At 42.0% G+C, this 12,500-nt stretch overlaps 2 protein-coding genes across 16 annotated transcripts in view; one reads left to right on the top strand and one right to left on the bottom strand.

The window, feature by feature from the left end:
* Glut1 (Glucose transporter 1) overlaps window positions 1–12,500 on the top strand; it is a 490,886-nt gene that overhangs the window by 405,748 nt on the left and 72,638 nt on the right. For 11 of the 14 annotated variants that reach the window (XM_076185306.1, XM_076185357.1, XM_076185347.1 and 8 more), the window contains one exon: window positions 8,982–9,201. The exons of 1 other annotated variant lie outside the window; for it this stretch is intronic. In XM_076185306.1, coding sequence (XP_076041421.1) covers window positions 8,982–9,199 — 218 coding nt within the window. In that variant the 3' untranslated portion in view covers window positions 9,200–9,201. Of the gene's footprint in view, window positions 1–8,981; window positions 12,294–12,500 lie in introns of those variants that run through there. 2 more of the 14 variants (XR_012966403.1, XM_076185336.1) reach the window with 2 other exon arrangements.
* LOC143025586 (uncharacterized) lies at window positions 10,331–11,748 on the bottom strand. Of its 2 annotated transcripts, XM_076185483.1 has the most exons (3): window positions 11,543–11,669; window positions 11,024–11,270; window positions 10,331–10,466 (listed from the first exon to the last, which is right to left on the bottom strand). In XM_076185483.1, exons 1-3 carry the CDS (start codon window positions 11,652–11,654, stop codon window positions 10,412–10,414), a joined length of 414 nt encoding a protein of 137 aa, XP_076041598.1. In that variant the 5' UTR covers window positions 11,655–11,669; the 3' UTR covers window positions 10,331–10,411. The 2 variants fall into 2 exon arrangements, with proteins under 2 accessions (XP_076041598.1, XP_076041608.1); XM_076185493.1 differs by lacking the exon at window positions 10,331–10,466 and having other exon boundaries at window positions 11,124–11,270; window positions 11,560–11,748.

Here is a 12,500-nt window from a genome sequence, read left to right as displayed (position 1 = left end):
AACAAAATTAGCTTACCCTCACTGATTTCTGGATAAAGCCCTCAGCCAAGCCAGAACCAGCTTTTTCAATCCCCCTTCCACAAAGCCAAATGTATTACAAAATCCCCTTGTTATTCCCTTTTCAGAGTCAATCAACCATTTGTCCAAATTTCTTCCCAAAGATAAGGTAAACTTAATTCATAATTACCTGAATACTATCAATAAAAAAAAATTCAATGTTCATCAGAGGTTGAAAGATCATATCCCAGTGATTTACTCCCTTCCATGTAAAGATTGTAATCTAGCATACATTGGTCAGATGGGGAGAGACCTAAGGACAAGATTGAATGAGCATAAAAGGTCAATCAGGTTATGGTCAAGAGAGTTCAGCTGTGTTTTAACACGTGAATGAATTAAATCACTAGATGGATTGGGACAAATCTGAACTTATTTACAAATCTGGTAGTGGGTTCAGATGGAAAATGTTTGAATCCACTTTAATAGACTATCTGCCCACTATATTTTGAAGGGTCAAGGGACCCCAGATATAATATCAGGACTAGTCATTACAAAACAAATTGTCATGCAGCTTCCCTATCCTGGTTCTCATTGCTGTGTTGTAGCTCTGGTAGCTTTATCTTTTGATCCCAGCCCATGATAGGTTTTGCTGGGGTCATTCCTGTCATAGCATGTTGGTTGTTTTGATACTTCAATAGGAATTTACCTACATACTGTCTCCAGTCCTTTGTGTTCACAGTTCAGATGGTTTTCAATATGGTTCCAAAGAATCTACTTCATCATTTCCTTGAGTGTGGTGAAGTGTGACCTTGTGGTGTTGCATTTCCCATTCACTGCAAACCTGGCTGAATTCTTTGGCTGTGAATTGTGGTCCATTGTCTGATACAATAATTACTGGAACACCATATGTGCAAAGACATCTCTCTAGAAAGGAGGTAACAGTACTCATATCAGCAGATTTGACTATGAATGCTTCAGGCCACCTGGAGCCTGCATCAATTCTTCCAATTATGTACAGTAGTCACAATTTGGGAATGGTCTGCAGATATTAGTGTGGACTACTTATAGTATGCATCATTTCATGGCCTTCTCCATATCTTTGTACATGTTATGCCACCACACCTTGGCCTGGAGGCATGCTTTTGTTTTTACCACCCCCATGTGTGTCTCATGTGCTACTTTGGTTTCGGTGCTATCACAAATGACAAGACCCATGGTGTTGGCCCTTCCACACTCTCAATGATATATATGTCTAACATGTCCTGGATCTTCTGTGAAAGTGCTCTTTAAAGGTGGAATGGCTCTTGTCAGGGTGGTTGTATCATAGACTGGATGCTGTTATCACTTTTGAGTCCTTTAGAAATCCTTGAGAGTTATTAGTCCTTTAGTTTTCTTAGACCATCAAAGGCTGGTAGATGCTGATCTAGTATCCCTTTTGTTGGCGAGATTTCCCTGACACTCACTGTCTTTGCCTGTTCAATTTTCAGGAAACCTAGCTGTCCTGGCCCATTCACCCAAGATTTTGCCTGTGACATATTTTTGTGATAATGTGTGGAATTCTTATTAATCTATTAGTTAATATTGAAAAAAAAATCCCCTTTAAGTGATGTGGGGGTGTCTCCATAGACCCTCAGTTCCATTTTTTCTGAGTACAATAAGCATAATTTGGTGAGTTGATATAAAGTGTCACCATCAAGTAGGTCGACATTTGCTCCTGAATTGATCAGCATTAAGATGGAGATATTATTTATTGGGACTTTTTTTCTACATTAGTGTCAGATTTCACTCAGAAAACATAGGAGTCTAAGTTATTAGCTTCTGGATGACATATGTACATGATCATCATAGTTGGATGAGCTATCTTTTTTTCAAGAAGTTGACCCATCCCTTCTGACTGCAATGTTCTTTCCTGCATGCCATTGCAGATTATATTTTTCCCTAAGGCAGGAATTTTTTTCTGACCATATAGGTAACCTGAGCCATTACATCCATAGCATTTCATTACATGCTGTCATGTGTTCTTCATGCTGTCTCCTATATCTCTCCCAGGTGTCTCTTTGTATTTTATTATATTCTGTATTGACCTTGTGGACATTGGTGCCTTCTTTGTGTTTTTCCATATGACTTGTGCTTCATTGCTTTGTATGTGCACACACATTGAAGGGCTTTCTGTACCATTATGTGTGTCTCTTTCAGGTATGTTCATCTCATTTTCTTAGAAGTACATTTCTCTGTCAGCCGATCAATTATGGTTTTATTGAGGTTGTATTGATCAAAGTTGCATTTAGCACCTTATAGCCAAGACACATAACTGTGTTGTCTCTCCTGGCTCCTGTGCAAGCATCCTGAATTTGTGTGGCTCTAACACCTCATTAGATTTCATAATGAAATAAGTATCTAATGCCACCTTGGTTGTTTTGTGTTGCTTTTGTTTAACCTTCTGGGGTCTCCAGTATCAATGACTTGATGATATTTTTCAGCTTCTTTCATCCAAAGAATCAGAGAAATGCTAGAAGCTTGGCATATTCAGTTATATGAAAAGCTATAAATATGTCCTCACCTTATTCAGTCCAGTCAGTCTGCCTGTCTGTGTAATTAAACTCAAATGGTTGTTCTGTGGGGATTGTCTGTTCCATCTTTCTCACACTTTACTACCTGTTATAGTCATAGGTGGTCCGAGCACATCTTTTTCCCTATTTTACTGTTCTTTTCTATGACAACTGATAGTCCAAGCTGAATTCTTAAGTCTACTCCCTACAATAAAGACACCAATGTCTGAAATACCAAGAACTTGTATTAATATCTTCACCCTAAAATATACATGTTCTATAGTCCTCTATAATAAACTAGCTTAACACATGAGATAGTACAGTAATCCTTCAAATATCTGATATAATAGAGCTCAATACATCCAGATATGGCACAATACCCTAGCCACCTACTCCAAACCTACCTTAACCTAAAACACACTTTTAGTAAGCCACTACATCAGACATTAATTTTCTAGTAGTTTTTCATAATTCTGTTTACATACACATTTCTATAGTGCATCAGTAATGGGATTGTACACATACAGTGGCTGCCTGGCCACTTGGAACCTAACCATGAAAATGTGTTCATTAGGTCACTACAGTACACTAGGCAACACATTTTCCATTTGTTTTACACTGTTGGGTAGCCCCTTTTTCATCCACTCATGAAACAAATGTATTAATCCATCATTTAAACATTGTAGTGCACTTTAATTAAAATTATTTAGGGACATGACAGTCATTTCCACTTTACAAATGCACAGTAGCATTCACCACACGACTTCAAACAGCTGTTACATGCTGTGTTTTCTTCATTGCTAAACATAAAAAAAAGCTGCAGGATGTCAAGTGCAGTCAAATGTGCATAATAGGGTGTAGGATTACTAATCTATATACAGTATAAATTGAGCATGTGTTTAGGTTTACCAAAGTTACTTCATTTCACAAATTCAGACAGTGGTATTTCATGGCAGCAGTATCTGTAAAACATGTTTCTTGCCATTTAAACAGATGAATACATGATGGATCTGTATATTGCATTTTTATATTAGGAAAATACAAAGGCTACAAGCTTGTAGCATGTTTTGTGCACACATTTTGATTAAGGTGAAGTAGTACCTTAGGTGTCAACATGATTTTTTGTTAAGAGGTGAAGGCAAAATTGTAAATGTACAATATTTACCTTTTGTATTTACATAATATGTCTCACAAACATCCTTTTTTATCAGAACGTTATGCATACTTTTAAATCTCTCACCTAAGGCAGTCATCCATTCTCATGACATCATTATATATGCCATTCTACTCTAGCAATTCAAACAAATTTTCCAGGGTGGAGAGACTAACTTGCCCTCCCACCCTCTGGATGCTCATAAGTAGTATTCATCACCAGAGTCATAGTGCTCACTATTATACAGTATTTAAACATAAATATCAAGCATTCCACTGTAAGCAGAAAGTATTCCAGCTAAGGGGCAGGCAACAGCTGTGAAACTATGTATGCCTCACTATTTGAAGTAATATTGTTTTAAGTTTTTGCAGTATGTAATACAAATCTGCCTTAGATTTATGACATTTTTGTAACAAGTATTATTTCTATGCACAGGATAATACATTGACCTGTTATCCATGCAGTACAAAAGTTAACTTTTACACACTTTATAGATTTTTTTTTTTTTTTTGTGCCAAATTAGGGAGTCAAAATTGAATAAGATCAATTTTCACTTAAGTATAAGTTGACCTTAATCACCTGGTGGCAACCAGAATTCTTGCAAACTTCTTTCTGTAGTGGGTTTGCTGGATGCACTCCAAAGAGAGTTCACTATATTCTTAGCAATTTTAAGGTTAAAAAGAGATCTACACCTTGGTCATCCATTCGAGGATGATTTATTATAAGAATTAAACATACAAGAAAAAAGTAAAATATAAGATGATAGTGGGAGGGGATAGCTACAAAAGAGTGATTCAAAGACACCTTAACACTAGATTGGTCTTTATGAGGTTAATTATTGGTGTGTATTTTAGGTAAAACTGACATGTTATTTCTAACACCTGATAACAAAAAAAGAAGAGTTTACATTGTTGATATTGAAAAAAAAAACAAGAAGTTTGACATCATGAAATACAACAGAAGTTTAATCACCATATTTTATCATGAAGACGTTTCTATTGCATCAAGATCAAGATCAGCTTTACTTCCCATGTGGACAGCTACAGTGGTTATCATGACATGATCTTAGCTGCAAAATATGTACAAAAGGTCATCATTGTAAAATGAAACTTACATCAGGTAACACTGACAGTGCTTAGTTAAAGCACAAACCAGACAGGGATAGTAGTGCATAGGCATGCTGATTACAGTTGCTGGGTTCTGCATGAATCATTGTTGCATGTGCAAGATTTTATTTTATGTTATCTGCATGCCCTGTTTCATTTGGATCATCTGAAATCCAGATTCTGAAAACATAGCTTCAAAGTCCTTGAATAGATTATCTTACAAAGCAAAAATAGACAATTATATGGATTAGAAACTAGGTCAGGCTCAATTATACAATCTTTACAATGACTAGTAAACAACATGTGTACTAACATAATTTTGCAGGTAGAGAGATTGAGTAATGTTAAAATTCTCTAAACATATATATATATATATATATATATATATATATATATATATATATATATATATATATATATGATATATATATATATCTGAGTGTGTGACTTTGAGTGTATGTATATGTATATATATCACACAAAAATCCCATGGTCAGAGTGAAAGGATAGCATGGAAAAAATTATAAGAAAAAATTAAATCTATAAATTTCAGCTGCCAACTGCACCCTTTGTACTCTGCTGATGAGGGCTACAGTTGGCAGCTGAAATATATAGAGTTTTCATTTTTCTCACATTCCTTTCACTCTGACGGTGGGATTTTTGTGGGATTTACATGTGTGCAACTATTTGCTCTAGCATATTATATATATATATGTATATACATATATAATAAAACTTTTTATGTACATTTATATCTACATCTATATACATATGTAACTTCATATAAACATACATACAGAGCTGGAGCTGGCACCCAAAGCTGGTTTATTCTGATTTAATACATGGCAACTGTATCCCCTCTTTCACTCACAAAATTACAGAGCAGACACAAAGATATTCCTTTGGTCTGCACAAATTTATCCATTCATAACCATTCTCTATTTATATCTAACAGTCTTCCTTGACGAACAAGCATCCATTTTTACTCAAAGCCCCCTTCACCCTATCCAACCATCCCTATTATTTGCATCACCCATCTCAGTCTTCCACTCTTGTTTCTAATCTGTCTTCCCTCCTTTTTTTTTCTATGCCCAAGCCATCCCAGTAGTCTTTGATCACCCCAATCTACTAGCTTTTTTCACCACCACTCTGGCTCACCTTATTTCTATATATATCCCAATGATCTCAACTATACTCCTTAAACCATTTCATCTAAAACATATTTAGACTTCTCCATTCTGCCTTTCTTCAGTTCCAATTCTCTGCCCCATACAATGTCATAGGCACAATCATCCCCTTGTGCAATATTCTCTTTGCATTCACCCCTAGATACCTATGTCTCACGACATTTTTTCTTTCCCTGAGAACATTTACATGCCTCTCTGAATTCATAGTTTACTTCTGCCCACATGCCTCCATTACCTTCTACATGTAATCCTAAATACTTAAAACTTTCCACTTCCTCCAGCCTCTCTACTTTATGACTTACCACTCACTGTCAACCTCTCCCTATTTACATTTCATTACTTTTTATCCATATTTACTTTCAGTTTTCCCCTCACATACCCATCCAAACTCTGCCACCAGCTGTTTTAGACCCTCGTCTGACCCAACCACATGCACAGTATTGTCCACAAAATATCTGGCTCACCTCCCACTTCCTTCCACTCTCACCATCTTCAAAGCCCCACCCATCACTAATCAAAATTTTCTCCAGTACCGCTCCATCCATGTATATGTTCAACAACCATGGTGATATTACACAACCCTGGTGCAGCCATACCTTCACCTCAAACCACTCACTCTCTCCACTCCCTACCCTAACACAAGCTCTACTACCTACATGAATAGTTTTGAAAACCCTCAACAGCCTTCCATGCATCTTATATATCTGCCGCGCATCCTACAATACCTTCCAGTTAACCCTATCATATGCCTCCTCTAGATCCATGGAAGCCCAAAGACATCTGTACCTTCTTCCAAAATCTTCCTGCATAGCTGACTTCCTATGAAAGTTTGATCCTTGCATCCTTTTCTTTTCCTAATCCCACTCTGTTTTTCCCTAGTTACTCCCTCTATTCTCCTCCTAATCCTCTTAATCAACACCATCCTATGTGCCTTTCCAAGTGCACTAAACAGGCATCCCTCTGAAGCTACTACCTTGATATTTGTACCTTTATCCTTTGTAAAGTGGAACTATACATGCATTCCTACAATCCTCTAGCACATTCTATCCTTTAAGTACACATTAAACAACCTCACCAGCTAATCCAATATTACTGTTTCTCCCTTCATCAGACACTATGTGACACCCACCTAACACAGATGCCTTACCAGCTTTCATCACTTTCAGTCCTCTTTTTTACATTATTTTTTCATGTAACCCTATCATTTTCTTCCCCCATCACTTATTCCCAGCATCTACTACCACAATTAGTCCTTCCCTATCCTCCTCCATGTTCAGTAAATCTCTGAATTTCTCTATCCATCATCCCCTTTCTGCCTTTACTTCTATCAGCATATCCCCATCTGCACCTTTTACTTTTTCCTATCTACCTGACTCAACCCCCTCCTTTTTGCTTTCTTCCAAAACACTTTTTATTCTCTTCAATATTGTCTGTCAAACTCCTATCCCACTTTACATCTTCACCTTACATTCTACTGCTGTCTTCTCTGTGTACCTTCCATATTATTCCCTAGTTCTACATTGTAACTAATCCTCATAAGCTTGCTTCTCTTTCACTGACTTCATTTCTTCATTCCTTGCACTTGCTGCTTCTCCTTCTATTTCCTCCCGTCCTCTTTGTTTCACATACCATCTTTGAGTCCTATATCACTTCCTTGAATCATACCCATTTGTCTTCTATTCTTGTTTCCCCTATCCTTCACTACTTTCCACACTTCTCTCAGTTTCTAGTATTCTTCCTCTTTATCCTTCTCACTTGATTTGTTTACCCTCAACACTTCTCACCCTCCTAACTTTCCCTCCTCTACTTTTCCTCTGCTCTCCCTTTCTTCCACAAGGTAGTGCTCTGACAATCCCTTGCTCTCTCCACTGAAAACATTCATGTCCAGACCTCTTTTAAACCCTCTTTTATTTACCACTATATAGTTCATCGATACCCTATCAACCAACCTCCTCTCCTCCACTCTTCCCCACCTATACTTGTGCTTGTCTCTTTTCTTGAATACTGTGTTTACTGTCACTAACTCTCTAAACATATCTCTCCACTATAGTTCCTACCTGACACACCAAACTACCTTACTACTCCATCTATCAGCTCAAATCTGCTAGCACTGAGATCCTCAACACCACAACATTTTCATTCCTCCAAGAACTCTATACGTTCATTCCAATTGCTCCAAAAGCCTCCTTCCCCTCTTCCCTTTTCTCACTACCAGGACTGTATGTACTCACAAAAGCCCATACCTTTCACCCCAGTTTCACCTCTGCTCACATTATCCTTGAAGACACTTCACTCCACCACGTACTTTCCTGTCTCATCAATTACCAGCAGAACCACTCTTTCCCTACCTTATCTACTTATCTTTCCTGACACCCTCTCCACCACACTCCCAACTCAAATTCAACCCTCCCTTTCAACTTAGTTTCACTTAACACTTTTCTCACAAACATCCCACCCTTAGCCCTTTTACTCTCATCCATACTACAACCAAGCACATTTGATGACCCAATTACCAGGGAATTGGTTGGAGTCCTCCCAGACCCTCTTATGGCTTAATTTTTCGTAGGAGGAAAGTATAGAGTGGAGGATCCCTAGTTCCCTCATTCCGTCTCATTGAGTCGCCTTTTACGACACGCATAAGAAACACGGTGGCAGAATTCTCCTTCTCCCCCCCTCACAACCACCATAAGGGGGTCAGGAATAGGCAGAGTCATAGGAATAATAAAGTATAGGATCAAGGGATCAGCATAAAATAGGGACAGCAGTAGTACAAAAGTATCATCATTCTCTTAAACTAATGTAGACAAATGATGTGTGGACGATTTGTCTTAATTCTAATTAGAGTAAAACATACGAGTACCTTTGTGTCCAGTTCGCATGTGTGGCAGTGGTACACGCACGTGCATGGCATAGCATAGTGCAGCATATTTATATATATAAATGTTTCTGTATTTGGCCGCCTCGCTCTCACTGCCTGTACCCCCGGCAGCACCCTCAGCGCGCTCTGACAGGAGCGACGGGCCCACGAGTCTCGCGCGGCGGGGTAGCGACGTCAGCGACTCCTGCGGAGGTAGCAGCCGAGCCGAAAGTGGAGCCAGTAGCAGCAGAGCCTCAAGCAGGGCCTCGAGCAGAGCGGACAGCACGAGCAGTAGCAGGCAAAGTGTGATCGTGCAGAACATCCCACAGCCGCCCGAGCCGCCCGTATGACTAGAGGCCACGACGCGCATGTGAGGACACGCCCCGGGCTCGTGGTCGTCGTTAAGACGATCCGAGCCCTCTCCAGCCCATGGGAGGCTGGAGAACCCGCCTGTCTGGCCTGCACAGCCCGTTCCTCACCCGCGGGAGCCCTCGTGGTCTCCCGAGCCCCCACCGTCGCCCGTGCGTGGGCCACCGGGGGTTTTGCCGGTGAGGCTGCGGTCCAGCCAGGAGGCGCTTGGGGGCGAGAAGGATTGGCCTCCACCTCCCGCCTGCGTCGAACTCGACCCCATGGCGTCGAACGTGCCGCTACCGCCGCGTTCGTCGTACTACCCAGGCACCTGGTCACCCCGACCCGAGCACCTTCCCATTGGTGTCGGTGGGGTGGCCGTGCCGGGTGAAGGAGTCGTCGTCGCAGACCCCAGGAGCCCTGGGGCGTCGGGGAAGAGTGTGGCATCCTTCACTCCAGATGAGCCCCATCGCGCGCGTCACATGGCCACATGTCCTGCATACAGGGGCGAACTCAAGCAGCACGACTTAAGTAAAACGAGCAGTAGACCATCAAGTAGGCCTAGTAGCAGACCTGCTAGTAGACCTAGCAGCAGAGCGACGAGTAGGCCTGCCAGCAGGTCTGCTAGTAGATCAGGGAGTAGGTCTGCCAGTAGGTCAGGACAACGATCTGGTTACAGTTCACCGGGAAGTGACCTTCGTTGACGTCACGAAGGCCCGTAAGTAGTCGAACAAAGAAAGCGCCTACGGGATCGAGGGCCCCCAATCTAAGAGGCGGCGGCCGAGGTTCCGCACGGATCCAATAATTAATTCTCCTGTTAAGTCACTGCCTACTTTCATCAGCACACCGGAATCCTTGTAATGACCTCGATTAAGACAACTCAGCATTGTTCAGCTTGCCAAAGAAACCTCTTGTATATTGTGAGTAGTGATAGCATGAGTCGTACCTCGATAGCTCAAAGTGAAGTAGACAATCGAGATAAGGGGAGCACTGCTCTGCCTGCAGCAGTAGCAGCGGCCGTGTCAGGCAGCAGCAGCAGCAGCAGCAGAAGTAGTAGACGGTGAAGAAGTCGAAGACGAAAAGGGAGAAGACTAAGCTGGAGCAGCAGTAGCAAACGCCGGCAGTTCGCCGTCCCCAGGCCCACCTGTGTTCACATGTTTAAGCTCAGGCTGATAACTGCACGGCCGCCGGACGCCACAGAAAGAAACTCCATTCTAGTGCTCTCTCATAGTCCAGGCGATCCTTTTCAACGACAGGTGCGTTACACATCTAGAGTTAACAATTTCAATTAGTCTAATACATATTCCGTACCGGGTAATAATTCACATGAAAGCATAATTAAATTGGATAGTTTTACAATGAAGTTTACAAGGAACATGACCTATACTATAACGCTTCAAGATAGACCCTGGAATATCTTAGTTGAATGATCGATCTGTATTGCACGCGAATGAAGGAATGAAAGTGGACAACGTTTATGTTTGCCAAAAACCCATGAAGCTACGAATGGTGTGCAGCTTGACGGATTGCGGGTAATGCTGCCAGTTAACAGCATCACTAAAAATAAATAGATATAAAAAATAAGTCTTGTGAACTCGGTGTCCCAAGGAGCCTGGAATCCTACAGTGGTGCAGAGCGAGCAAGTTGTTGTGCTGTGTACTGACATTCGAACAGGAAACTTTGGTTTGCAAATCTTACCTCTCAGTTTAGATCCGCAACACTTGTTGTTGTCTTCTATCTTTGGTGCTGGGAAATTAATTAACCTGCGTCTATTCTTAGTAGCTGAAAGTCATTATTTCGTACATTTATAATGATGACAACCTTACCTTAAAAATAATTTGCTTTTGAAGCTTTCTGATAGAAGGACATGATAGTTAGTGGCATGGATGAATGCTGCAGGGGCTTGTTGATTGGGATCTCCCCTAGTCAACTCGTGTCGCCGCTCGTTCGCTCGCTCGCCCGGGCGCGGGGCCACCGAACGCCGCCGGACGTCGCGCGAGCGCGCCCCGAAGTCCGCCGACGCCTCCTTCGAGCGGCAAAAGGTGCAAACGGATTCCCAAGAACGACACGTCCCTGCGTAGTTTCCAGTGTTGATTGAATATGGCCCTTACTACAAAGCGCGTGGCAATACCCAGTTTCATTAGAGATGGTGTTATCACCATTGTTCTGCTTGTCAACATTAACTATAATTATTCTAATTTTAATGATAACGATAATTTATCCCTAGGGTGAAACTATGTGTCAAGAGACTTTAGATGGAGAGTATTGATTAATTACTGTTTCTGATAATGCTAATAACGTCTTTCCTAAAGACATCCAATATGTTAATAGTGTGAATGACTGACTTTTGGTTCTACGGGACCTGAGCGTTGCTATCATCCTCCTGCCGGCGACGGCGGCTGCGACGCCAACGCCAGTCAGCCCAACCCGCCCTCCACTCCTCTTCTGCTCCTCCATCAGGATTGCTTCCCCTGGGCCCTGCGGCGGTCGCGGCGTCCTTGTCTTTTCTCTCTCCCATACACAAAACACTCACATGCATCCGGCTCCTCATCGCGCCTTCTCGCTCTGCCATTGACAATGAAAAAGAGAAGAAAAAGGAAAAGGTCACATGAATAGCACGTACAGAGATGACGAGGTTCTTTCCCTTTATAAACATGGTGCGCCCCCCACCCCCACCCCCAACACTGGCTTCAAAAGTCTCGCTCACTTACTCTTCCAGGAAGAAGGAAAAAGAAGAAAAGAAGGAATGTAGGTAAGTTGGAAGGTTCTGATCGCAGGAATACAGCAGGAGGGGAAGCTTCTGGATTCACAGGACGTCTCGCCTCCCGCCCTTGGAGAAGGAGAAAGAGGAGGAGGAGGAGGACGAGGAGGAGGAGGAGGAGCAGTGCCCCGGTGCCCCCTGCCGTGCCTACGTCCGGAGTAGACGCGGCTGGGGGCGCGATGGAAGGGGAGGCGCTCTCGATGTGAAAGGTTGCCACATAACTTCAAAGGTTGCGACACGTCCAGGACAGCGGTTGCACCCCACGTAGCTCCTCAACCCGCGGCACCTGACGCGAACCTTCAGTCTCCACGACGCCAGGCGCACAGCTAGAGAGAGTAAGAGAAAATGAGAGTGAGAGAGTGAGAGAGAGCGAGCGCTAGGATCAGTCTTTATATACACGCAATCAAATATTTTTTTTCATCTCTCTCAAACTGTATCGTGCAGCATCGAAATTGAAGGACAATCAGTGGTGTAGCAACATTCAAAAAGGAAGAGGGTTTGATCTGATCTCTCATATTTATCGCAAATGCATTCTGTTTGTT

The sequence above is a fragment of the Oratosquilla oratoria genome, chromosome 1 (assembly GCF_046742065.1).
Source record: "Oratosquilla oratoria isolate Oo_2021 chromosome 1, ASM4674206v1, whole genome shotgun sequence".
In the NCBI taxonomy this organism is placed as follows: Eukaryota; Metazoa; Arthropoda; class Malacostraca; order Stomatopoda; family Squillidae; genus Oratosquilla; species Oratosquilla oratoria.
The sequence above is the reverse complement of the archived record's forward strand: the minus strand, read 5'-3'. Positions and strand labels throughout refer to the sequence as shown.